Source organism: Accipiter gentilis, chromosome 7 (assembly GCF_929443795.1).
Source record: "Accipiter gentilis chromosome 7, bAccGen1.1, whole genome shotgun sequence".
Taxonomy (NCBI): domain Eukaryota; kingdom Metazoa; phylum Chordata; class Aves; order Accipitriformes; family Accipitridae; genus Astur; species Astur gentilis.
This window is the reverse complement of record NC_064886.1, coordinates 15,024,138-15,051,819: the sequence shown is the minus strand read 5'-3', so window position 1 is coordinate 15,051,819 and position 27,682 is coordinate 15,024,138. Positions and strand designations below refer to the sequence as shown.

The 27,682-nt window shown below is 55.2% G+C and overlaps 1 protein-coding gene across 2 annotated transcripts in view; it reads left to right on the top strand.

The window, feature by feature from the left end:
• The first annotated feature begins 306 nt into the window (after positions 1 to 306).
• The window catches only part of SEZ6L (seizure related 6 homolog like), a 48,642-nt gene continuing 21,266 nt past the window's right edge, over positions 307 to 27,682 (top strand). Inside the window, exon 1 of one of the 2 annotated variants that reach the window (XM_049806384.1) lies at positions 307 to 609. In XM_049806384.1, coding sequence (XP_049662341.1) covers positions 543 to 609 — 67 coding nt within the window. In that variant the 5' untranslated portion in view covers positions 307 to 542. The remainder of the gene's footprint in view (positions 610 to 27,682) is intronic. The other variant, XM_049806383.1, reaches the window with a different exon arrangement.

Sequence of the window (27,682 nt, the reverse complement as noted above, 5' to 3'; positions counted from 1 at the left end):
ACTGGGCACAGGCTGGGCGGGGGCCTGCAGTAGGGAGCGCTGCCCAGGCTGGGGGGCATTGCCGGGGGCAACGGAGCCGGGGGGAGCCGGGAGGAGCAGGGGGAAGGGAGGAAGCCGTGGGGAACCGGGGGGCCGGGGAGACTGAGGGGCCCCGGGGAAGAGCAGCGGGTCGGTGGGGCTGGGGCCAGCCGGGGGGGGGGGGGGGGGCCGGGGGAGCCGCGGGCGGGGCCGGAGCGCACGGCGCTGCGCGGGGGCCGGGGCGGCCGCGGCGCCCTCCCCCGCCGCTCGCTCCGCGCCGAGCCGAGCCGCGCCGCGCCGCGCCGCTCCGCGCCGAGCCGCGCCGCTCCTCTCCTCCGCCCTCCGCCGCGCCCGCTCCCCCGCGCCGGCTCCAGCTCCGGCGGCAGCCCCAGCCCCCGCCCCCGCCCCCGGCCCGGCCCCGCTCCGCTCGGAGCGGCTCCGCTCGGCTCCGCTCGGCTCGGCTCGGCTCGGCTCGGCTCGCAGCAGCGCGGAGGCTCCGCCGCGCCCGCCGCCGCCGCCGCACCATGCCGGGGCCCCGCGGGCTCTGCCTGCTCGCCCTGCTGCTGGGCAGCCCCGCGGCCCCGCGCCCAGGTAAGCGGGGCGGAGCGGGCCGGGGCTGCGGCGCGGAGCGGAGCGGGGGTCCTCGGGCACGGCTGCTGGGGCCCTGCGCCTCCCGGCCGGGGCGGGGGGGGGGGGGGGGGGGGGGGGGAGACGACGGGGGAGTGCGAGCGCTGCCGGGCAGGAGGCACCGGCCGGGGCCGAGGGGGGTGAGGAGGAATGCGGCCGTGACCGGGGAGGGGGCAGCCGGCCCGGGAGGGGCTGCTGGAACCGGCCGTGCCACCCGCGACCGGGGACACCCCCACACACACAGCTTCTGCTGCTCCCCGGGCAGGGCTGAAACTTCTGGCGTTGCTGGGGGAGCACTGCGCCGGCACCGGCAGCGGCAGCGGGAGCGGGGCCCGGCAGGACGGAGGCGGCTCAGCACCGCGGGGCGGACAGCTCCCGCCGCCGCCGCCCGGTCCTGCCGTGGCCGCTCGGGGCAGCCGCCTTCGAACGGGGAAGCATGGGCTAAGGGCGGCCGTGTCCTCCCGGGGAGCCGTGCCGGACCCTCTGCCTCCCTCCCGCAGGGAGAGCAGCGCGGTGTCCCCAGCCCCCCGGTGTCCCTAGCCCCTCCGGTGCCGGGTCCCTGCCGGTGTTCCCGTCCCGCCGGCTCGGGCACGCGGGGGCTGGCCGTGGGGTGGGGAGCGTTTAACCCAGGGGCTGCACGTTCATTCCACGTTTCACGTTTCCACGCAAATCCGGTCCCTCTCCCTTTCCCACCACCGTGATCACAGACCTAAGATTTGGCTTCGGGACCCGTTTGCGGGTGACTTGACAAAGTCATTGCAAACTAGCGCGGTCGCTTAAAGATCCCTAAACTGGTGCCTGCTCCTGGTCTCTCGTAACTGGAAGGCTGCGGGGACGAGGCAGCCGGGTTTTGGTGTGCTGCTGGCTGCGGTTACTAGTGCGGATTGGTCAGAGGGAGGACGGGAGAGGCCAGCGTCTGCCTGTGCTGCAGTGTTCGTGCAGGGCCTGGGAGGCTGACCTCAAGGGCCGATGGTGTGTTTTTAGCAAAGATTAACAGCTCCTGGTGTCCGGAGTGCTGTGCAATGCTGCCCGCCCGGCTTCGGTTTCTGTTCTCATGTTCAGATTGCATTAAAAGACTTTCACTTTTTGGTCTTAAACCCAGCTCTCCATCCAGGGATTATATTGCAGAATCCATCCTTCTTTCTGGGTAACAAAACAAAAATGGGCGCAGATTATGGCATTTTCTCTCTCACCGGCACAGTTTATGTTCTGTACATGCCCATACATATGAAGGAATCAGATCTGAAGTCCCTATCCACAATTGCTGGCATCCTGTTTCAGCATCAGAACAAACAGAAAGACACATTTCTCCAGTGTGTTACACAAACACTCTCGTCCAGGCTGCTGGTGAGCTGCTGCAGGGGTTGTGTGCATACAGCAATAGTCCTTGTGCCACCGTGGGGGGACTGGGGGGCTGGGCAAACAAACTGAGTGAGTGCAGGGCCCTGTACGGGGCTTACAGCTCTGCCGCTGCCTTGTGCCCTGGAGGCAGGAGGGCTGCCCCGGTCCCAAGCACCCGTTGGGAGGACCGGCAGGCAGCCCAGCTCCTCAGGAACAGGATTTAGCCCTTATGGTAGGCACAAGCTGTCATAAATCTCAGGGTACGAGAACAGAGCGTACTGAACTCCTCTTTCCTTGGCAGAGAGGGAGCTGATAAATAGTTGACCCTTTACAAGGTTTGGTGAATTATTGCTGTAAAATCCCAAACTCCTGCACATGCAGCCCTGGAGCCGGCGGCGGCGTGGCAGCTCTCCCCGTGCTAGGGGGGAGGCTTGTCACTTTGTTTGCAGGAGGTCACAGGGCCCAGATTAGCAAGCCCTGCTGTTCTCAAATTGTGAGGGGGAAGAGGATCAGACCCTGCCGAGAGATGGTTTGTTGTGCTCCATCTGCCTGCTCTTTTGGTTCGTTCTTTCAAGAAACAGCTAATTTCACATCACTTGCACCCATCAGTTGCTCAGCTGGTGGCTTTTTGGTGCTTTGCACTCGTGGAGCCATTTAGATCAACAGAGAGGAGGTGTGAAAGCCTCTCCTCTGGGCATCTGCTCCCCCCCCCCCCCCCCCCCCCCCCCCAGCACAGAGCACAGCAGCAGAGGCACGTCCCTTCACAAGGACTTGTGCCAGGAGGCTCCGGGCAGCAGCGGGCGAGGAGCGTGGTCATTGGCATAGGTATTTCTTTAGCATTGTGTGAATGCAGTGTCCATACACGAGGCGTGCAGGGCAGGCCACGTCCAGTCTGGTGGCTGCGGGTAGGGAAGGGTGGCAGCTCTGCCTGTGCTGTCTGCGCTGCCTGCGCTGCTCGGGTGGGCTCGGGCTGGGACTGGCGCTTGGCAAAGCCCAAGCGTTGGGGATGGTTGGGTACTGCTGGACCTCCTGGGAGACCCAGGGTTTCTAAATATATCCCCTTTGGTGTGGCGATGGCCATGCGGACCAGTGTCCACTAGAGGTTGTGATGAGACCAGCAAATCCTTCCTGGAGCAGAAATGCAATCCGAGGGGTGCGGAGCATTGGGCTCCTCTGTAGCCCCATCATCTGTGCTGCCCCTTCTTTTCTTCAAGGCGTCAGAGCACCTCTAGGCTAGTTGTCACAGCAGAACAGCAAGCCACAGAGATTCACTTGGTTTTGTGGTGAGTGCAGCACCGCGGGAGAATTTTTCCAGAAAGTCAGGTGTGTCCAGCAGCGATGAAAACGGAGCGTGAACTCGTCGAGAGCTGCAACAAGTGAGCGGTGTGCTCTTGTTGCAATCGACAGCACCCCGAGCGGTATCACCTCCAGCAATGAGATAACAGCACACAGTCAGGCAGCCAGCGGGCTGTGCGGCTGCAGATAACGAACAGGGAATGGAATTTGTCTGATGGGGAGGTATCAGAGGCCATAATAAATGTCTCCTCTTCCTCCTCTCCTCCTTAGCAGAAAGAACGGGGGAAGTCTAGATCAGTAGCAAATGAAATTGGTATTTCGTAGCCCTCTACTTCTCCTGTATTTTTGCCATTACAAATATATAAAGATGCTATTTAAAGTGTAGGTTTTGTGGACGTTATAGTGTCATAAATGTTTCCTTCTATACATTTTTAACTTCTCTTTCAGTGGGGAACTTGATACATGTATTTGGGGGCTGAAGAGGCAGGCTGTAGACCAGTTAAGCTAAATGTGCCCACTTGGCATACAGAATGCCACACAGAGGTCTTATAATCACAAACCATGTAAAAAGGGAAGCGCAGAACATACCAGTATGTGATCCATCCCTTGTAACTCTAAGTCAGATTCTGCTGGGTTCCGAAACTAGTAGATAATAAGTCACAGATGAGGTGGTGTGCACAGAGGTGTGGCCGGGCATCACTGGATGGGTAACGAGGGTGTTAAAACTGGCTGGTGTGAGAATGGTACGTCCTGCCCGAGGGCAGGGTTGTTCCTGCGGGTATTCAGGGTCAGAGCGAGCGCTTTGCCGCTTCGTTATCCCATTCTGTACAAACAGATTTTTTTTAAATGAAATGGGCTCTGTATGATTAAATAACACGCAGCTTTTGATCTAGACTACAAGCAGCCTCAGAAATCAGTGTATTTTACATCCTCTGTCATTGCAATGAGTACAGCCAGTTCCAGTGGGCTTTGAAAAAAAAAAAAAAACCCTAACCTTCTGTGAGCAATCCAAAAGTTATTTACTTGATGCGATTTTATTTTTCAAATATTTGAAAGTGGTTACTGAACAGTAAAATATGCTCCAAGGAAATCCTGTTACAAACCACAGGCTATATTTTAATTAGCATAACGTGCAGTTACATGGCTGGAACTGGAGCCTGCCAATAAATGTATCTTTCGGGAGTTCAAATAGATGTCTATAGAAAATACAGTGTGAGCACCGGCTTTCCAATTTTCCAGTCCATCAGGATGGATTTACACTCTTGTCAGGGGTATGAAATTGCTGAATTCAGTGGTGAGATAGTTCTGTGTCTTTAACCACTTGACTTGCCAGGCAGAGGGTGCTCTGTAAGGCAGGAATGTGTCCCTGCTTTGGTCCGAGGGACCCAGTGGGTTTGCGGGGGGATCACCCTGGCCCCCTGCCCCCCTTCAGGGCTTCAGCAGAGCGCATACCAGGATGAACCAGGCCGGTATCCAGCTCATCGCGCGGGGCAAGCTCCGGGGCCATTGGCGATACCCGACCATTCCCCTTCGTTAGCAGAGCAGCGTGAGGGGCCAAAGCCGATGTTTCCAGCAGACCACGGCTCAGGAGCAGAAACCCCAGGGTGCAACGGGTGCCAGCACCCATAGCAGTGGGGATGGGGACCTGCCATCCCTCCAGCCATAGCCTCGGGGCAGCGGCCGGGAGGAGTGTGTGCCCTCCTGGACAGGGGGGTTTAGGGGTGGCAGAGCAGGCAGGGCTGCAAACAAAAGCACTTCAAAGTCCTTGTGTTGGCCATGCTGGGCCAGGACCGATGTCCCTCGGGGAGGGCACAGGCAGAGCCCAGTGAAGCTGCTTTTCCACTGCTGCTTTCAGGGGGAGGTCGTGCATACGCTGGTTTAGCAAACCAGCCACAAGAACATGCCATGGGACTGCTGTCAAAGGGGTGCAGAAGGACCGGGAGCCCCCCTGCCCCCGCCAGCGGCACTGGCCATGCACGGGGCTTATTGTTACCTCTGCCGAATCGAAGGGAAGAGGTGTTTGGCAAAAGATGTGATTCAAAGAGAGAGAGAACGATCTTTGTCCTAAGGTAAAAACTCTGGACCCCAAGGAACCGGAGCTCTGTGATCCCAGGTGAAACCTGGGCTGTCTGACCTGGGCACAGCTCTGCAGCTCTGTGCTGCACGCTGCTGCCCTGTCGAGATGGAGAGCAAAGCACCGAGTGTCAGGAAGGCTCTGGGGAGGCTGCGGGGGGGGGGGGGTGGCGAGGGAGGATTTGGCGTCACTCTGACTCAGGTTGCTGTGGTTCAGCTGCTGCTCGTAACTGTCTTCCATGGCTTTCCGGAGCCCTTCCCAAAAGGACCTGCTTAACCAGATTGTTTTTCATGCTGATGCGCACGTGAACGGTGCCCAGATCAGATGCAGGGAGGAGACCCGCGCGATACAGGTACCTCAGCCGCTCTCGCTGCAGCCCCAGGTCCAACTCTCTGTCTGGTTAACTCAGTCTGCATGAGCCAGGATGATGTGAAGGAGAAATACTTTGCAGAAAGCAACCCTTTTCTGCTGAGGGGCTAAGGGAAGGTGTCCTTCATTTCAGAGGACAGGCCACCAGCTGCCTGTCTGTCTCGTTTCACAGCTTGTTAACAGACAACTTGTTAAGGATGTTCTTGCACCGCCCTGTGGGGCTGGTCCACTCCATCTGCATTCTGCTCCAGTGAAGATCTGCCTGCTGCAGCCTTGTCCTGGCAGGAGAGGAGAGCCCAGGACAGACGGACACATGCTTAGGGAGCTTCTGCAGCCCAGCCCTGAGCCCACGCATTTCAGCGGCTCTCCTGTGGAAAGCGGAGCAGCTGCGGCAGGATGGGTTGCTCGTCCACAGCTGTCCCCCGGAGCGATTGCTACAGCAGCTACACTGCTGGGAAGATGAAGGGGAATAAATGAACTCCTGATACTTGCAGCGACCCCCTTATCACTCAGCTCTGTTATGGCTCAGACTTCAACTGGAAGGATTTCAGAAATCAGAGGAGATCCATGAAGCTGGGCAGCTGGAGGAGCCAACCAGAGCTTGGGGTGGAAGAGGCAAAGCCGGGAAACAGCTACAGGAGGGGAGACTCATTTTTCATAATGGAGAGTGAAGCGTTATGGATTTCTAGCAGAGCCTACGGCATAGGCTTAATAAGCAAGTGCAAGTGTTGCTGATCTTCGACGTGAATCTGTAGCCGTGGTCCTTGTGGTTGGGGAGATGCTTAAGCAGTCATGGCCGATGCCCGTGTCCTGACACAGCTCGGTGCACCCTGGCAGCCCCAGGACACCCAAAAACCAGGGGTGTGGGTCATCAGCAAGGACATGCTGGGAACTTTAGAAGTTGGGGGCTGCAGCTGGTACAGACAGGGACCCCTTCCCCTGCGCTTTTGAGAAGACACTATTTCTGGCCCAATGTCTTTCTTAGATGACATGGATGTGGAATAACAAACCCTTTGAAGCATGTTGCTGTGAGTTAGCATCACGCCGTTAAAGCTGCTGGAGTTGCACTGATTTGTAAAAGCAGAGATCCAGCTGAGTGGCCCAGTCCTTGTCTGCATCCAGAGCCTGCAGGGGAGCGAGCAGGGGGAGCCTGAATTCGGCTGCATGGTCCTCCTGGGGTGGCTATCATCCCTGGCTGGCCAGATGCAAGGGTGGAGAGGGGGGTGACAGCCCCATGGCACGGGGGACCCTCTGCTGCTGTGGTCTGTCCCCATGGTGGCTGGGGGGGCTCGGGGCTGTGGGCACGCAGAGGTAATGCTGTCCCTGACTGGGAGACCTCCCCTTGCTCGGGGTGGGACTGTGTTCCTGGGGTGCTGAGAAGCTGCTTTCCCCTCTGTTCCTTCTTTTGTTTGCCAAAATTCACGGCTGTGGTGCAGCTGAGGCTGACATGCTCACTGTACGAGCAGAGAGCACAGCCCTGACTTAGCCGTTTTCTTTTTTTCTTTTTTCCTCCTTTTTTTTTCCCTGGGGAGATGCCAGCAAAGCAGCTGACCAAAAGGGACCTGAGTGCTGGCTGAATCTGGAGCTTTCCTGATGCGTAGCAAGGAAACTCCCCCTGGGTTCGCCAGGTCTGTGTTGTGCAGGGACAAGCACAGATTTGTCCAGCCCTTTCTCCCTTTTCCCAACCCCAGGATGCTATCGCCTGCGGTAGAAGGTGTTCAACCCCTGGAGAGCCCGACTGACTCCCCCAAGGGCAGGGCCAGGAGCTTTGCTCTGCATCCCCTCTGGCAGGGTTAAGGGGTGCAGAAAGAAAAAGGGCATTAGCACCCCAGGACAGATGGCTGCAGCCAGAAGGTACAAGGAAACTTTATGCAACCGAAAGCCAAGCTCCTGGCAGTGGGGAGGGAACGTATGAGCAGCCTGGCCACTAAACCGAGCTCTGAAGGTGTGATTCCAAATGCAAAGCTTTAGTCTGGGAGGGAAATTTTGGTGCCAAATGCAAAGGCATCCAAAAATTCAAGTGTGACAGAAGGAATATCTGTGGGGCTGATCCCAGAGGAGTGTAATCTGCTCAGCAAAAAGGATTTTCACGCCTCTGTCCATCTCACTCTCTTGGACGCTTGTGCATTATGCACCAAAGCAAGGAACTGAGGTGCCAGGAGTCGTGCTTAGGAGAGGAGGCTCTGCAGGGGTGACCCCAAAGAAGAGACAGCAAACATGGTCCCCAGGGCTGCCGGGGAAGTTCTGGTGATGTGTATCAGCCCATCAAGAAAGGAACTATTGTGGGGACCTGGCACTGCCATGGAGAGCTTGGGCAGAGCAGGCAGGTGCCGGTGGGAGCAATTCTGCTGCCGGTCCCCTCCGGGTAGGGAAGGCAAGGGGATGGCTGAGCCGGCTGGAGGGGTCTCCCACGAGGTCTTGTGGCAGTTGCTGGTGGGCTCAGTGTAGTTCTGTGAGCAAAGCAACAAACTGATGAAGATATTAATTAGTCTGAGCATGCAGGCACTAATTGAAACAGGAATAACATGCAGGGGGAGTGAGGGAATGTTCTGGAAACTGGTCAATTCGGGGTGAGTTCAGAGCTAGTCATAACAGCTGAAAATACTTAAAATTCAAGAGAGAATCTCCATCTGACTTTTTAGGGTGGATTAATGGAGCATGTCAACATTTTGTGGATGAGATCCTTCATCTCGGGTAGATTGGTGGCTGGGGGACAATACCAGAGGACATCACTTCTGATATCCCCTCCGCCGCCTTCCCACAGCCCTGCAGCTCTTCCCCCGACAATGGGGCTGCATGACGATACACGGGAATGGGGCTTGCGTTTTCTGATGGTGATTTAAATGCAATTTCTGTGAAAAATCAGGCTATTCCTCACGGTCCTAAACTTCCATCTGCAAAGACACCAAGTCCCTAAATTGAAAGACTACTTTCACATGAGCCCTAACAGCCTCCCAGGGCTGCCAGCACACCAGCAGCATCCCTGCCCACAGCGAGGAGCTCTGCAAATACAACAGAGCAGATGTCCACTTGGACATATCAGCCATCCTTTCCCCCATTGCGTGGGAAGGATTTACAATAAGAAAGGTAGCTGGTGCATTAAAACTGTGACCCAAGTGCTGCTTCGCTGTTAGTGGGGCAGGGGAGTGCACGGCTCTGTCAGCCCGGTACCCAGGCTGGCTTGGGGTGGGATGCATCGCTGCACTCCGGCCCCGAGAGCATCTTTAGAGATGTCAGACTATTCCCAACACTGTCAGGGTTAGTCAGCTCTGGTGCAGAGGGGACGGATCCTGGGGTAATGCTGCCCAAAACAGCCACTCACCTAGAAAGCCGCCCCAAAACCCGGCACCCCGAGATGTGGCAAACCTGGTTTCCAGAGCACACAGCCCCCATCAGACAACTTGGTTCCCTTCCCTCCTTATCATCCATCCAGATTATTCACGCAGCAGTTTTTAAATTGCTGTTGGACACTATATTTACATAAATATGTGAGCCAATGAGGTCTAAAACCCTGGTGAGCTCTAAATGGTGTATTAGGTTTTGGAAAGAGGATTTTATCAATTTACTGAGAGTACAAATCAACAGAGCAGAATTTACAAACCCATCAAAAAGCAAGGTGACAGTTTGGAATTAATCCTCTGCCCGAGGCACACGACGTACCTCCACAAACATCTTCCAGCATAAATATATTTGAGAAGTAGTGAAGGAAAATGTAACTTCTAATGCCTTTGTACAATGCCAGTGAAATGGCTGCAACGTCATCGGGGAGATGAATGGAGCTAATGTCATTGGGAAGGTGCTGCCGCCTCCCGCTTTATTTTTATCCAAGACTCAGTCCCCAGCCTGCGTTGAAATATTTCAATTTGTCTTTGTGCCAGAACTTCCCAAAAGGAAATTTCCCCAATAATCTCTCTTCCTCATTCATTCTTTAAAAAAAAAATAAATAATTAAATTTCGTTTCTCTGCACACACCCCCACAGCTTCGAGCAGCACTGGAGCCAGCATGTCACAGCCCCCAGGATCGGATGGTGTTGGTGGATAGCTGTGGCTTTGGGACAATAACTGGCATCGTCTGGGGCCATTTGTGCATTGATAGGTGAGGGGGTCAGGGGTTTCCTCAGGCTCGGTGGGATGCTCCAGGTGTCCACGCTCCCTGCCTTGGTCCCAGACCGGCAGCAGCACTGCTCTCCTCGGGGGAGCCGACCTTGCTGGTGTTCGCTGGGCAACGGCGCTGCTCCTTGCGTAAGGAGAGAAAAGAGCTTTTGGTCTCCAAAGTCAGCGCAGCACCTAAAAGGCACAGCAATTCCTGCTTCTCCTGGGCCTGTTGAACCACACGTCCCGCGAGAGGCGGCGCAGGAGCAGGATCCATGCAGCCGTCCCCTTGGTGAGGAACTGGGGCTGCTCTCCCAGAAGGGGTGTAGAGCTGACACTTAGATGAAATCAGTGAGGCAATTTCAATTAAAAGCAAACTTTTCAAGCTATCTAATCAAAAAATATAAAGGCTTCTTTTCAGCTTTTGTTTCCAGTACACAGAGGAGCCCGTGCCTGCCAGCGGTGAAATGGCTGTCTTTATTGTGTAGATGACTGTGAAGGACACAGGCTGTGTTCCTATTTAGGAAGGCATTGAGGCTTTCTTGGAATTCATTAGGAAAGGTAGGGAGGGAAGGGTGCAGCAAAACAAGAGCCCTTGCAGCTGCAGCCTAATGCTCTCCTGACAGTGACACAGGAGAGAATCAGCTGGCTCCCCCAGAGGCAAATCTTTTTAGTTTTTCCACTGCAAAATGTCTTTTACAACATCTAAATTCGAAAAGCATTTTCCATTTCTCTGGTTGGGGCTTATCTAGAGTCTGCAGTGAAAGGCAAGCTGTGCCACCAGTAACCCAGCAGCTTGCTCTCCAGCATCGCTGCAGTCCCAGACAGAAGCCACCACGTCTTCTCACCAGGACCCGTCTGGCATAGCCTGAACAGCTCTGCTAGATGTCAGCATCTGTGCATGTCTTCTACAGGCTTTTGCAGCTCTTGCATATGCCCCAAACTTGCATGGAACAGAGGTTTCGAGGCTCAGCGTGCCCACCAGCCTGCACACCAGCAGAGCAAGGGCAGAACCAGTTCGGGGCATTACCAGCACGGCAAAGGGACCGGGCAGTGCGGGCACCTCGCCTGCTCTGACAACGGAATCGCTGCCACTCCATTGCCCTCTGCAGCCGTGAGCCTCTGGCTGCTTCCGCGGGAGCCAAGCTAAGGCAGAACCAACAGTTCACTCTGCTTGCTGGTAACCCAGCAAGACATCCAATGTTTCCTGCAGGCTCAGGCACGGCACATGCCTCAGCATTACGCCTGGATCTGGGAAAAACATGCCAGTCTCGGGAATCAGCAAGATTGCCTGTTTGCAGCCCCAGCATTGCTGCATTGGCCTTCCATGCCATGAGGAGCCAGCTCTTACAAACCAAAGACATAAAACCAACGGAGCAGAAACACAGGCATGCCAATGAGAAGAGGGCGGTGCTGAGCTGCAGGCAGCTCCGGTCAGTCGGGCAATGCCAGGGGAGCAGCTGACGGTGAAACATGATGGGGACATGCTCTGCGATGTGAACTGCCCGGCTGCATCAGCAGGATGCAGCGCAGGGCGATTGCAACTCATTATCGCTCATTGGTACATTGTCACCCAACTGCACAAATTGAATTGAGTCATGGCAAATAAAGTCTCTTCGAGTGACTCAGATTATCTGAGCAGGCTTCCATGGGCAAGGGCTGTATTTTTCCACGTTTCCACTCCACATGCATCAAACTGGCCTCACAAGCAAAGTCTTAAATTATACAGCATTGCATCTTTGATCAAAACAAGAAACCTGGACAAATAGCAAAGGCAGAAGTCTGCTTAAAGTCAGGACTACGAGCCCAGAGTTAAAGCTGACCCTGAAGAAGGCATTCGGCTCCAAAAAATTCCTTCCCAAGGCCACCAGCACCGTTCCCAGCTACAGGCCAGAGCATTCTCTGATGGAAAATACATGTTGCAAGTTTATGTTGAACTTGCTGCTGCTCTTCCTGCTCCCATGAAACTGGCTGTTGTGCTTCTCACAAGCAAAGAGCCCTAACCCACGGCCTCCTGACTCCAGCCACTGCTCCAGCCTACACGGCGCCTTGCAGGTTCCTGCCAAGCACCCACAGCGACAGGCATAGGATGCAACCATCATTTCAGGGGGAGCGATGCCCACAGAGGTGCTGAGCCATCATGGGGCTGTTTGCAAGGGGCAGACGGTCGGGTCTGACCCTTGGCAGCCCTGCAGCCACTGCCTTCCCTCCCTGCCAGCTCAGGGCAGGACCTGGGGGGACCATCCCCACTCAGAGATGGCCCAGGTCCCCTTCAGCAGCAGCTGGTCCTTCCCTGAGCTTTTAATATTGTATGTCAAGAAGGCAATCCTTAAAACCAGATTTATTTCTCGGATGTGCCTATTTTAATCGTACTACACTGCTATCAAAAGTACATTAAAGATTACGATTACCCTGTAGGAACATAAACAATAGCAGCAGTAGAAAAAAAACTTATCCAAGTCAGATGACACACTGTTTTTTATAATTTGCTGATTCGTTACCTGCTGGGAAGAAGAGTCAGGTACTTTCTCAGTGCATTTCCCAATCAGCAGAGTGTGTCAAAAATAATAATATCGCCAGGAGACACGCACAGGCGCCAGCAATGACATGCGTGTTTTACAAGAATATACGAGGAACATCTGACAAAGCCCCCTCTCTGCACGCTGATTCAAATATCAAAGCTCTTCTGGAGAGGCTTGTTGAGTGCCGCTCCTCCCCGAGCCAGAGCGGCACGGTGGCTGCAGTGTCGCACGCTGCCAAAGCTGCTTTGATGGAAGCGGAAAAGCTGCAAACTGAAGAGCTGCCCCCGAGGCGAGCCTGATGCTCCCGCAGTGCAGCCAGGTCCAGCCCTGCACCCTGCTTCCCAGCACACCCACCCTGAGAGAGGGCTTGTGGTAGAAACACACTTCAAGGGCCAGCATTTAAGGGCTTTCTCATTTAACTCAATCCAGCTGTGATTAATGAACAAAACAGGCAATCATTTACATATTTGTAGGGTTTGATTTTTCTATTTAAGGAACTCTTAGGGGTGGGGGGAAGGTGATATTGCCTAGTCTCTTAAAAGGGAGGTGTGTTTCCATGCCCCTCCTCAGCACCCTTGTACCTGCTTCCATGGTGAAACACGGTGGAGGGGCAGCAAAGCCCCTGGGGAGGGCACAGCATGGGGTGGTTCACAGCATGCCTCACTGGGGTTGGGGAGGGAAAGGTGAGAGTGCCCTGAGCCTGGTGGGAGCCAGCTGGAGCCTCTGCGTGGGTGCAGGGGGGAGCGAGGCATCTCCACGCAGGGCAGGGTGCCCCGATGCGCGCAGGAGAGCAGCAGGGAGTTGCCTACAGCGAGCATCTGCTGCGAGGCACGACGGGAGAGGCAGAGACGTGGTCTCTGCTGCTTGCCACGGTCCAGCCAGAGGACCGAGTCCTCTTTGCTTATTTATGATATGCTTTTAGCCTTCTGCTTCTCCATCTTGGGGGAATACGGGGGTTCCCTGGGAGCAGAGGACCGGGTGCCCCACAGCTCGTCAGGCTCGTTAGCTGGGCGCAGCAGCCGTGCCCACCATCGCTGCCCGAGCAGCCTTCGTGCTCTCAACAAAGAGCCTGTCATCTTTGTTCCCAGTGTACTTGCACCTCCACAAAGACTATCATTATCCTTTCTGATATAATTAAGATCAATCAAACAGAATAATGGAGCAGAGGTCAAGGAAGGCTGTTACTTCCTCGGGCAACAAGGGGCTGCTTTCGTCAGAAATACCAGGGAGCCAGCTTAATTGTTCTAAATTTCAGAAATTACAAACGTGCCTTATAATTGCATGATCTCCCGCACTGGAGGGAGGAGGCACCCGAGAGAGGCTTTGTCTCGGAGCGTGCTGCCTGGCCCCACAGAGAGCTCTCACCCGGCAGGCACTGCACCCATAGAGCAGCACAGCTAAGTGAGCTTTCTTCAGGGTCCTATGGGTCGTGCCACCCATACCGGGCTGGTTGGAAACTCTCTGCCCTGTGTCGGCCCAGCCAGTGCTGTAAGGGTGAGGAGGGATGCGGAGGTTGCTGGAGCCGGGCAGGGGACCGGGCAGGGCTGGGGGCTGCATCCTACCTGGGAGTGAAGGTGCCGCTGCTCCTTGCCATGCCAGAGGACCGTGCTTCTCTCCTGACATCTTGACAGCTAATGAAAATATATTTGCTATCTGTATTAATTAAAATAAAGTGCAGCGGCTTGTCATTAGGCTCCGTGGGAGAAGCTGTACATAGGTTATCATCATCCAGCACGGCATAGTGCAGAAATGGAATTAGTTCTGCCAGGCCATCTTTAAAACACAATTCACTGATGACTGATAGAGCTGACAATTAATTATATAAAAAACAGTGCCGCTGGAAACGAAGGGAGGAGTGAGAGGAGCACCAGCAGCAGCCCAGCTGCCCTGCAATGATGGACCCGGGGTGGGCTGGGCACCCGTCCCAGGGTCTGGGACAGGACAGGGTGGCGAAGCCTGTGCCAGCCCCAAGCTGCTGCTCTGCCCCCAGCAGAAAGACTCCATTTTTATTGAGAATAATTAAAAAAAAAAATAAAAAATTGAATTTCATATTCCTTCAGCCAAATCTTGTCTGAAAACAGGTTCATTTCTGAAAAAGTAAGCCAGTGCATTCCACAGCATGGCGAGGCTGGATGCGCAGTGACGTGCCGGGCACTGTGCCTCCTGTACGGAGCTGAGCAGCAGCCTGTACCGGCTGACATGGGGAGCTGCCACGCTGCCAAACCCTGGAATTGTTTTAACATAATGAGGATCCGGCAGCTGACGTGCAGTTTATTGCTTTCTTTAGAAGGAAAATAGTAAGTAATGGAGGAGGTGACTGGCTGGCAAACTATCACGTCTGCCTGGCGGTGTTCTGGGCTGTTAAACGGCGTTTGGGAGCAGAACGTGTCCTGTCCCTCGGCCATGTGCGGTTTCGAGCTGTGATTGCTCCGCTTTGCCGGGGTGTGCCGGGCCGGCAGCCAGCGTGGGAACGGGGAGTGCCGGGCTTTGCCCTAGTTACTAACAGCCTCCGTGGCACAGACCGTCCCCATAATCGATGGAGTCCAATAACTGCAATAACCACAAACATCAGTAACCCAACACTTTTCCTGCCTTCCTGATTGCTAGCAGCGGGACTGTTCGCAATCTGTCAGGAATCATTAGACGCCAGAGCTACATAATTTCAGAGGAGTACAACAGGGTCTTTTCAAGGACACTATGCAGTTGCAGGCAGCAGGCGGGCAGGTTTCTGCATGGCCTCCATGAAGAAAGAAAATGCAAAGAAAAGCATTGCTTGGAAAAAAGTTTCTTCCCTCAGGGCAGCTCCTTTGGAGAGATGCAGGCTGCAACCTTCAGTGGGACATATCAACCCTGATGCCTGGCGCAACAAACTGACGGAGCAGGCAGAGCTGAAACCCCGCTTTGTCCCTGGGGAGGGAGAAACGGGCCATGCAGGGGGGCTGAGAGATGCAGGGGACAAAGGCACATCCTGGGCTACAAGGAAACCCCAGCCCTGTCCCCCTTCCCTCACCTTGAGCATCTTCAGCTCTGCAAGCTCTGCCCACCTCTCCCCAGTGCATGGTGTGATCACTGGGTGCTGCATCCCCGCAGTGGGAAAAGCCCAGTTCATTCATCGGGGAGAGTAGAAAATGGTGTGTACCACCATGCCAGGCTTCTCCTGCGCTGCCCTCATTGCTCTGAGGTACCTCTGCACCCCGGGAAGATGGCCACGACCTGATGGGCTTCAAATCCCGCACAGAGATCCCCCGGGGGATGCTTTTGGGGTACCCGTGGAAAAACCCATGGGACCCCAGCAGTGCCAGCTGCGTCCTCCCCTGCTGCTATGGGGGGAGGCAGCGATCTGACCCAAGGAGGCTGCCTGTGTCTGCTCTCTCAGGAGCTTGGACTAGAGGAACACTGTGATTCCTGTTACATCTTGCAAAAGAAATTCAAAGCATTGCCAAACAGCTTTGGCAAAAGGCAGCTCAGTTCTACCCCATGCCTTGCAGTCGATGCAGAAGCTGTGCCGTTAGCTCGGGCAGAAACCAAATCCTCCGGCTCCCCCAGCCTGAGGAGCGCAGGGCAGCGATGCTGCGGCACAAGCATGGAGCTGTTCTGGTCACCTGGATCTCTGGCATTATATTTTCATTTTGTATTTCCCATTCTGGAGTGGAAATCAAATCAAACCAAGCTGTGAACACACTCCAGACAGGTAGAACAACAGAAAGAGGTTTTGAATAGTCAGATAGTCCCATGGATGTGACTGCTTGGAAGTGAGACCATGAATGATTTATAGCCAGGCAGAGAAATAGTCATCTATTATAATTAGACTAAACTTTGTCTCTCCAGATGTTTTACGGCTCTGTATCTTGTAATTGTTTCCCAGCTGTCCCCAGATGCAGGGAGTTCTAGCTAAACCCAGTGGCTGATTGCATGTGCTGTTCTGCTCTGCTTGGCTGACCCCCCTGGCCCGGCGTGTGTCTTGGCCAAAGTAGGGACGGCACGGACACGAGCGCTGTGCCCCGCTGGGTTGCAGCTCAGCAGCGTGGGTGCTCAGGACCGAGGGACGCAATTCAGAGCCCACCGCGCTCCTGTAGAGCCCCTGGTTGGCACAGCAAAGGCTGCTCCCAGTGCTTGGGGACATCATCGGTGGATCGGGGAGAGGAGCTCTCAGGGGCAAAGCCCTTCTGCCCATGGCGTACTGACCTCCCCAGCCTGGTGGCAGCCCAGGGGGTCCCAGGCGGCAGGGATCGCCACGGCACTACGGTCAGGACTACAGACACAGAGGGCTCCTGGTTCGCGCCCTGTGAGCAACATTCCGCCTCATAGCAGAGCTGCTGAAACCCAGGGTGCAACCCTGCCGGGGCTGCTCCATCCCTGCTGGGGCTCCTGCAGCCCTGTGAGGGCTCCTGAGTCCCCTCCATCACCCAAGAGGCAGCGACAGGGCACAGCAGCCCTGCCAACACATTGGTTCATGCAGCGCAAGCATCGAGAGGTGCTGGCGTGACTTGGCAGGGGCAAAGCTGAGCACGGCCCGGCTGGGGCAGAAGCGGGCAGGAGCCCCTGGGCACAGCACGGGGCATGAGCTGCGTTTCACGGGGCTGACCTGCTCCCAAAGAGTTAATCATAGCACTCGCTTCTCAAGATCTGCTCCGCTGCATCTTAACAGTGATGGGAGATTAATTATTTTAGTCTCAGATAGCTGACTAGAATGGGCTTTTTGTATCTAAATTTACTCACTCTTTAGGAAGCCATTTAATTTTATACCCTGATATAGATGACTAGGCTGGATGATTGGTTGAGAAAGAAGGAACTTCTCTTCCCCCAGTTCAATTTGTATCCTGAAAAGCTGCCAAAATACTCAATTTCCTCTCCCCAGGTGGGCCCTGAGGAATGAGCATCCTGGCCACATAGCCCAGGAGAGCCACAGGATCGATTTGCCTTTGCTCCTTCACCCTCATGACAAACCCCCTCCAGAGCAGGGACACCCAGCGGGACATGGCAGCAGAGAACGGGAGGGAGCAGGGGCACGGCAGGTCTCCCCACCCTGGGGTGTCTGTGTTTGGCGCTGGCTGGGGCCAGCTTGGGGGTGCATCTGGCCAAGGTCAGAAGTTTGGCACCAGGGATTTACCAGGAAGACTAGAAAACTCTGTGGGAAACTTTCTATTTGCACCTAGTGAGGCTCAGCTTTCAAAAAAATGACTTACTCCTTGAAACCGCCCTGTTAATTCATTTCAGAGAGGCCTGTTTGCCTGTAACAAGGCAGAGACCATGTCTTTCTTACATTTGATATTATAAAAAACCACAATGAACTCAAATTAACATCTGCATCAAAGTACCGCTGTCTCTAATGGCTTTGCTCCCCTGCTCCGTGGTCCCCACCAGCCCGTGTATCTCTGCAGAAATATCAGGACAATTAATCACACCCAGCGGCTGGGGAGGCAGCAGCTGCGGTTCCGAGCCTGTACAAGTCAGCATGCAACGGTTCCTATTGCTTCCATGCTGTAAATCTCTTAACTGTTTTGGTGGTTGACAAGAAGCTCACCATGAGCCGGCAATGTGCGTTTGCAGCCCAGAAAGCCAACCGTATCCTGGGCTGCATCAAAAGCAGCATGACCAGCAGGTTCTGAGGGAGGGGATTCTGCCCCTCTGCTCTGCTCTGGTGAGGCACCACCTGCGGTACTGCATCCAGCTCTGGGGTCCCCAGCACAGGAAAGACGTGGACCTGCGTGAGCTGATCCTGAGGAGGGACACAAAGATGATCAGAGGGCTGGAGCACCTCTCCTATGTAGACAGGCTGAGAGAGTTGGGGTTGTTCAGCCTGGAGAAGAGGCAGCTCTGGGCAGACCTTAGAGCAGCCTTCCAGTACTTAAAGGGGGCCTACAGAAAAGCTGGAGAGGGACTTTTTACAAGGGCAGGTAGCGATAGGACAAGGGGTAATGGCTTTAAACTGAAAGAGGGTAGATTTAGATTAGCTGTAAGGAAGAAGTTCTTCACTGGAACAGGTTGCCCAGAGAGGTTGTGGATGCCCCATCCCTGGAAGTGTTCAAGGACAGTTGGATGTTCAAGTGTCGGATGGGGCTTTGAGCAACCTGGTCTAGTGGAAGGTGTCCCTGCCCATGGCTGGGGGGTTGGAACTAGATGGTCTTTAAGGTCCCTTCCAACCCAAACCATTCTATGATTCCTCTGCAATTGGATAAGCCTCTTTAATTCCTCTTCCTCATTAGCTGCTGCTGCTCCTCTTGCAGCAGAGCAGCAACCAAGCTCATGGGTGTTTGCATCCCTTTGGGAAGAAGCTGGTCATTTCCCAGCACAGGCTGGGTTTGTCCCTGGGGACCGGGGGGTCTGCCAGGGCTGCTCCATGCCTGGGGTGATGCTGGGGGGTGAGGGGTGCCGAGACACTGGTGCTCAGGGCACAGCAGGGCTGGGGCATCATGGGGACACAGGGACTCACAGGCAGTGGCTCCCAGAGCAAGGGGAAGCATTGGCAGGTCCCCCCAAAGCCGTGGGTGCAGCAAGTACCCACACAGAGCTGGCATGGCTGAAACAAACGCCTGAGAGTCAAAGTCTCATTGATTCCAGCTCCGTGAAACAGCACTGGGTAGGAAAATCCATTTTCCTTGTAGCTTGGAGAACTATGTAATTTCCAGGCATCTGTCAGGCCACTGCGAATCGCTAGAGCAGTTACAAGCTTCTCTGGAGCATGGAGGGGGAGAGGGTTGCAAGTTTAATTCCTGTATTCCTGGCGGCATCCTTGCTCCTGACCAAAGCAAATCAGACACAAGCGGTATGGATTCACCACTGAAGCGAGTTTTTAAAAGAGCATTTCATTGTCAGAATATTACCGCCGCCTGCAAGCAGTCCCTGCTGCAGAGCCCAAACCCACTGCTCCCACCCGTAACCAGAAACTCCCTCGTCCATGGCCAGTCCATGAGGCTTTTCCACCTGTCTCAGCCCAGAGCTAGGACCAAGTGTGGACGTGGGCATCTGCTGCCACCCAGGACCATGTCCCAGCCCAGCATTCCCTGCCAACGCAGCAGGTTCCCCCGAGCATCTTGCCAAGGCCCGCTCTGACCACAGGCAGCAGGCACCAGTGAAATGCTTTTCCTCTTGTTTGCCTTTACCGACAAAGGCAGGTTTCCCCTGGGCGCAGGAGTTGCAGCTGGGTGGGCAGTGGTAGGGAGAGCCTGGTCCTTCCTGGCCACAGCTCCTCTGGCTGGGCACTGCTGCCAGCATCCTCACCCAGTAATGAGGGGTTTCCATAGCAACCTTATTTGAGCATTGCTAGTGACACAGATGTAAATTTTAAAATGAAATATGCAGACCACAGTCCTATGAGCATAAATAAACCCTTGCACATGGCCAATTTAACAGCATTTTAAAGCAGTTCAGAAATTCCCCAGGGCCACAGGAGTCTCTGTGGCATTAGGAAATTCATGAAAATGGAAGGAAAAATGCCCTGACCCCATCCTGCCCTGGGAGCCCCAGTGCCTAGCTGGGTCCCCAGCTTGAGCCCAGCATGGCCCTGAGCTCCAGGGCAGAACCAAATCAACAAGGTAAGGTGCTAGTTACAACCCATGCTGCAGAAGGTGTGGCACTCGGGGACTGCACGGGAGGGATGTCCAGACACCCCCAGGAATGAGAGGCAGATAGGTCCTGAAGCTCCTTGACCTCTGCTGCAGGCTTCTCCTGAGCAAAGCCTGGGCATCTCTCTTCTTCTGAATTATCTGCCTATTAATTGCTCTTTGGGACAGCTATGGTGAAGACAGGCTGGCTGGCTCCATCCGCCGCAGCCAGCTGTGGAAAACCCCACACCCCAGAGCACCCCAGTGCTTATTTTTAAGAGCCACCTACTTTGCACAAGCATTGGGAATCACTGAAGGGCACTCTTAACTGCCCTTGAAGGTGTGATGTCCATGTCTTTCCGGCAATGGGGGCTGAGCACTGGAGTCTTGGCGCTTCCCCCACCGCTAGGCTGTCATCCCCACAAGGCAGAAGGACCCAGGGACCAGCACCCCTCCTGCATCCCTTGTACCACGCTGGGCAACAAACCATTGGAGAATTACTTTCTATTTTCTCCAACTGTGATACAAACATTTGGATGAAAGCCATCCACAAGCCTTCCCGCTCCTGCCTCACCAGCTGCAGGTGGCACAAAATCACCTTTACGCAGGAGAGCAGCTCAGAAACACCTGATGCAACAGGCAGATAATGCTCCGGCCACGTTTATCTGAGCTCCCACGTGGATGACTCACCAATGATCAGATTGCTACTATTTTATTTGCTTATAGGTTGACTGTCAGGATGCTCTTGCAGAAAACTTTTTTTCTTTTGGAAAAACTTAATTTGCTGAAATTGTAACAGCAGGAAACAGCAGGTTTTGAATCTCCTGTTTGGAGGCAGGCAGCCATCGAGTCTGTATAGGTCTGTTTTGACATTTTGAAAAATCAAAGGCTGTTTTGATTCAGGTTTTTCTGCTCTTCAAGATTTAAGGCAAAAATCTTTAAAAATCTGAAATCAAACCAAAGCATTTCTAGTCCATCACACTGGAGTATTTTGACGGACCCAACCTGCTTTTTTTCGGATCCTTGGTTCACACTCAAACCCCCTGTATTTTTCTCCCCAACAATGAAATCTGTACGGTGCATGCTGGAGATCAGCATGGGACAGAGATCCCAGGAGAGCACGACATGCCCATGGCCCCCACTGCCCCTTGCCACCCACGCAGCCCTCTACTGATATGGGGTTGCGTCAGAGACAGCCTCAACACGCCTCTTTTATCTTTTATTTTTACAGGGATCAGCCCTGTACGAACTCACAGAAGGAAGTTTTGGATTTAATTAGCAATGTGCGCCTTCCTGAGCAGAGGGCCAGGTTGGTGGGCAGCAGGAGAGCCAGGGCAGGAGCTCTGTGTGCCGGGCAGCGGCGAGGGCAGCGGCGAGGGCAGCGGCGAGGGCAGCGGCGAGGGCAGCGGCGAGGGCAGCGGCGAGGGCAGCGGCGAGGGCAGCGGCGCCTCTGCTGCCAGCCTCAGCCCCACGCACCCCTGCCTTTGCCTGCAGGCAGACGGCAAGCTCTCCTGACCAGGCATTGCTGCCCATGGGGGCACTCACGCTGCGGCAGGCGCAGCAGCCCTGTGCCAGCGTGATCCAGTTTCTCCCATTGCGGTAAATGGCAGCGCCTGCCGACCCTCCTTCATCGACCTGGCGGTAGTTGGTAATTCTGGGGGTTCAGCCTGCACCTTCGTCTGCTCGCACGCTGTCAAGAGCTTTAGATTACCTGTCTGCCTGCATGCACCGCAGGCATCAAGGAGATAAGGAAAGAAGACTCTATCTTTGGGAAGACAGATTTGGCCTAATCAAAGTGGCTGCAGGATCCCGACAGCCCGGGCTGCAGCAGAGGCTGCCGGGCTCCTTTGTTAATGGCAGAATCGGCACAGCAGCGGCAACAGCTTTGGTGGGTGGCTGCAACGCGGGGAGTGCTGGGGCAGGGGGGAGGCAAGCACCAGCCAGGGCATCCCAGGGCTGCCCCGGCTCCGTGCCGAGGGAGGACGTGGCTCCGTAAGACCTACCCGAGCTGCCTGGCCTTTGCATTTCACTTGTCTGAGCCCAGGAGTGGAGCAGCCTGTGCTCCAGAGCATATCCTTCACATCGCACCCGCGGTGCCGGCCAGCACGCGGAGGCAGTTATGCTCATTATGGCTATTGATTGCCCCGTTTCACCTGCCGATGGAGCCTACGACAAGGCTGAGATGAACCGTCTGTTGGGGTTCATTGCTCTGCTCAGTCCCTTCTCCTTGCTGCCTCGGTCCCCGCCGTGCCATCCATCTCACCCTTCAGAGGACCTCATTCAAGGCAGGGAACACAATGAAAGATTGAACTATACTCTGCAAATAAATCAAGGCAGCATCTTTTGAAAGAAAAGCTTCTTGCCTGTCCCCAGCTGGTTTGGAGGAGTAGCTCTGTCAGCACAAAGCATCCCTGAGCATGGGTTCTCCATACCAGGGCAGTGCCACATGCCGCTCCCAAGCACCTGCCCCACAAAGAGCCCCCTCCCCCGCCATGGTCAGCCACCCCCTTGCCTGACCTCACAACGATGCACAAGGGCTTGTGGTCTTCACAGTCATCCCTGCCATGGGCGCTGCAATGCGTCCCTGCTCCCGGGCAGCTGGCACATCCCCCCAGCAGTCCACCCCGGGGTGGGGGGGGAGACAGCAGATCTCAGCCACATCCCCTGCCTTCAAGGAAATCCTTACAGCTCCCTGCAGAGCAGGCTGAGCCTGCAGCCCTGCCCCTGGGAAGCCCTATGCATAAGCCAGCCTATCCACCTGGGCCCGGCTTTATTGCAGAGTGGAGTGGGTTCAGCTGCTCCCACAGACCCTTAAAGGGGGCTTGTTCCCAAGAACAGGGCACCTTCTAGAGCAGGGCACCCTCAGAGCTGGCACAGAGCTGAGGATGTGCAGAGGCTGGGGGGGGGGGGGGGGGCAGGATCAGCCCCCAGGGAGGGCTTGGGCCAGACGTCTGCAGCAGAAGCAGCTCCAGGCAGGATTAGCCAGTCCCAGCACACCGTCAATCCGCCTAAGCCCGTCATACAGGCAGAGCATGGGGGCTGAACGCCGCCATTAATAGCATCTGTATAAGCTTCTCAGGGTTTCTGCCATAATCAGATCGCTAAAACCTTCAGGATGGTAACTACTGAACTTGAGCAATCAAGCCACCATCCTCCGGCAGCCTGGGAACGTGTGCTTGCAGCGAGGCAGTGATAGCATCGGCATTAGTAATGGGAACCCGGCGATACAGCTACTCATGGTTTAGCTCTTTCAGGAGCACAGCAGCAAAATGAGTGCTTTATGATTATTTCAGCATCCTTTTATCAAGCATTTGCAGTTCCCTAATTCCTCTAAGCCCCTCTGGCTGAGATATTGGCAGTAATCAGATTTGCCTGGCTCTCTCCAGCCACGGCACCTCTGGAGCAGCATACGCGTGTCTGCCATTGTTGGCCACAAGACATGGTCCCGTCTCCCCAGGTGGGGCTGCGGGGGTGCTGGGGACCCTCTCTCTTGGGGATGAAGCTTTGGGGCTGGGGACGCCATGGCGTGTGGGTCTCTGCACCATGGGGGCCTGGGGCTGAGCCTCCCATGGAAACTACGTAGCTGTGCAGCGTGGCCCCAGGAAGGGATGTGGGGACTCAACGTGCTCCAGGGGCTGCTCTGCCAGCAAGGTGCCTGTGATGAGAGCCCCTGATTTTCCTGCGTGCTGGGGCTGAAGTTGTGGAGATGACAGTCGCTGGGGTAGTTTCTGAGGAGGTGGCTGCAGCCCCAGGCACCATCCCCAGGAGCTGAGCTAGCGGGCAGTAGCTCCTGCCCTGCCCTGAGCACATCCCTTTGGGGTGCAGGTGTCCCGCAGCCAAGGTCCCACCCGGATCCCGGTGTGGTACCATGCAGGCACCAGTCCTGCCAACCCAGCGCAGCCCCGTGGAGAGTCCCCAGCTGGCCCATCCCTGGGGACATCATGGGTCCCTGGGGCCATCCCAGGGCCTCGAGCGTGGGCAGGGACTGCAGCGGCATAGGCAAGGGGCTTTGCTGTCAGCTTCTCTTGACGCTTTGAACACTGCGCTTCCCATTCCCTGCTGCTCCACAAAGGCTTTTGGGGCTGGAACAAGCTCTTTGCTGTGCCCTTAATTGACAGTCCCTTGATTGCCAGGGGCTCCCTGCTGCAGGGGCAGCACAGGCACCGGCACAGCCACAGGTGCTGCTGGCGGGGAAGGTCTGACGGCACCATGGGTGTCAGTGTGGGTTTTTGTCTGTAAATTCAAGGTCCAGAAGCTGAAAGTCTCATCTTCTGCCATGCCGGTGCTGGGTCAAAGGCAGAGTCTGGGGGTGCCCCGTGTCCAGGAGCACAGCCGGGCTCCCCTTGGTGGGGACGTGGGGACACTGGCACTGCGGCCACTGGGCAGCGGCAAACTGCCTGAACGCACCGTGTCCCTGCCCTGTGCAAAACACAGCCAAGCTGCTTTTTGAGAGGGACCGCTGAAAAGCCAGTTTCACTTTTATGGAGAACAAGAGCTGATGGCATATGAAATTGTGGCAAAGGGGAGAGCTTGAGCTCACGTTTAATTAGTTTTCTTTTGTTCGCCTGGCCTTGCAATCTCATTCACTCTTTTGCTTAATACGTTACAGTTTGCTCAGTTAATGTGCCTGGGCTGTCATGGCAAATTCCAGGCCACAACCCAAATCTGTCGCTGCATGCTCACAGATCACGAGCAATAAGCAGATTTATTTCTGAGTAGCGGGAAAACAAAATTCTTCAAAAGAGTAAGAGAAAACTGTCCTAAATGGCAAAAAAAGGGCTGTTTGCACCTGAAAAAATATTGTCAGAACAATTAGTTATTCTTTGTATGGGCAGAAGGATTACATGGGTAACAGAGCACAGACCCCAGTTATGTTGGTCTTTGAGGTCATTAATTTTTCTTGCTCTGATGGCAAGTTTCAGAGAGGCATTTGTACTCATTTGTGTATATTTAAGGAAACTTTTGGTGCCAAGGGCCCTCTGTGAGCAGCTGACAGTGCTGCCCAGGTGGGCTGGTGGCTGGTGCCCTGCAAGCACCCAGGTCAGTGCTGGGTCTGGGTGAGGGGAGCTGCGTTGGCTGCCCCTGCCCTTGCCCTGCCTGCCCTGCCACCCTTCCCGCCCCGCTACCTCTCGAGAGCTCCGTGCCATCACCCCAGCCCTGGGGACTGGGGCTGTGTCCCCACTGCCAGCCCTGGCCGGCGCAGAGCCCGCATACTCCCACATGCAACACGGCGTGCTCAGCACCGGTGCCCTGCAGAGGAGCCAGCGCTTCCGACGGCGGCTAAGTATAAATCGTGGGGGAGTGAAAGCTGGTTGGAGACGTCCTCCCCGGAGCTGAGCTTCCTTCCTCGGTGTTTACATGCCGGTATCTAGGCAGATCCCAGAATAGACCTGAAGATGAGCTGTCGTGTTGCATTAAGATAGATCACTTGTGCTCCAAACTGTCCTGGACGTTTCTGTCCCACCTTGCAGGAGCAGCCGCCCATGCCAACGCCGCTGTGCAGAGTGCAGTGCCTCGGGTGCCACGCCGTGCCCAGCTGTGGGGGCCGCTTGCAGAAGCTTTTGTGGATTTAGAGAAGCCTTTCCAGTCTCGAACTGCCTGTGGAGTGCTCCTGATCAAGATACAAGATAAACCCCTTGTACATCTTGATAGCATTTTCTTCCTCTGGAGCTGGTTTAGCAGATTAGATCAAGGTCAAACGTGATCATTTCTCTTCCACCAGCTCAGTGTATCTGTATCAATGGCTTGTGCAGAACAGGATGGATTTGGGCAGCCAGGAAGGGTCCTACTCCACCTGCCCCGGCCCCAAGCTGAGCATCCCGTGGGGCCGGGGCGATGGCGGGGAGCATGGGCATCCTGCAGCACTGGGTGACTTTAAACAGCCTCGTCCCGTGCTGTGAGTGAGCAGCAGAGAGTAAGAGCCCGGCTATGAGAGCACCCCAAGCAACCGTCCCCTGCTGACAACATTTCCTGCCTGCCTTTTTGATAATATTTTTGCTACTGCAATTCAGAGTAAATCCACAGAATTTATTATAAATCACTGGTGGTTTATTTAGCACTCCAGTGGCATTAGGTGGCCAGGCTACAATCGCTGTGGTCCTGGGAGGGGAGAGAGGCTGCAGAGCTTCCAGCGATGAGTGCGAGCCGCAACCCCACCGTGCTCCTGGGCTGGCTCCCGGATAGAAATCCACCAAAGGTGTTTGGGCAATTTCAAATCTCATCTCTCACCATGACTACCCCATAGTCCTTGGAGGTGGGAGAATGGCTGTTTGCGTTCAGATGAGTATGGAAAGCATCTTACCAAAGCCCGCCCTTTACCCTACTCTCAAATATGGAAACCTACTGCAACCCTTCCTTAAGGATGAGGATACTTGGTTCTGCTTCTGCTGCTCTTTGCTTTTCCTAAAGCCTCGTCCACCCTGGAAAGGCCGTTGGCAGGAGAACTCACCTCTGCGGGCAGCAACAGCCCCTCCGTGTGTGGGGGTCTCTGCCCCCCTGGGAGGGAAGAGCTGATGGCTCCCTTCCCTTCCCGAGATGGGCACCAGGCACAAGTGAGTGGAAGAAAGCCAACCGAGCAGGGAGGGGAGCAGGCACCGGGCTGTGCTGGGGCCATGGGGGGTCGTGGGGCAGCACCGAGGCATGTGGGGTGTGAGCAGGGTCTGGCAGCGCCGGGGAGGCAGCAGGCAGGGCTGGCAGCCCGCATCTTGGGGACATGCTGGGGCACAGCTCCAGTTTGGGGGTGGCGATGCAATCTGGAGTTAAGCTTGTTAATCACTTCTTTTTCTGGTAATGTGGAATATGTCCTTATTAATCACCGATGCCAGGGCCCCCCTGTGCCTCCGTCTCCCCACTCCAGCCTGGCTGCATTCTTTGCTTCCCTGAAATACATACTTGCCCTTTACAAACTAAAGCATATTAAGTATCTCATTACGGAATCACTATACAGAGTGTTTTATTTCATGCTTTGTTAAGGACAGAATCGTTTAAATGCATCCTGGCAAAGGATCTAGTAAGAAATTAGTCAACTTGCTGAAAGCGTAAAATACGGTTTAACAGCAACATCCGTTAAGAATTAGAGTTCACATGACAAATAACCTGGGGATGCTGTTTTGCTGTTTCTGGTAATACACCACCTTTAAGGACTCAGGTTCCTGTAGGAACGCCCTGACTGTCCCACCGTGAGCTGGTATCCCACCGTGTCCCACCAGCCAGCGAGCCCCCTCCCCTTACCTCCCAGGGCCATGCTGCCTCTTCCTTGTCTGACAGCCCCATCTTCTCCTGTAATGGAGAAACCGTTTTGCTGCAGAGCACTAAAACCAATGAGCTGAGCTGCAGCCAGACCAGCGGCAGTGGGAGAGCAGCCGCCAGCCACCCATCCCGGGCTTGGGCTGGGAGAGGAAGCCTAAAGCGCGTGAGAGCCCTACAAAACTTGTCAGGGAAGGAGAGTTGATGCTGGCACTGCCCTGGGGACCAATTCCCCCCATCACCCCACAGCAGGATGCCCATGGCCCCGTGGCAGGATGCCCATGGAGGACAGGCTCAGCCCGGGGGTGGGATGGAGAGGGAAGCAGAGACGCTCAGAAATGAGTGGAGGTTGTGGGGGCTCCTGGGATGCCCCCTAGCAGTGTGCGTGGGGACACGAGGCACCCAGCCTCCCTGTGGGGAGCCGGGGGAGATTATTCAGAGCCGACACAAGTCGGTGGTTGCAGACTATGTGTGTGAAATGTCTCCTAATGTGCTAAGGGAATCAGCTAATGAATTTGCTGAACCACCACTAATTAAAGAATTAATTTTTTAAG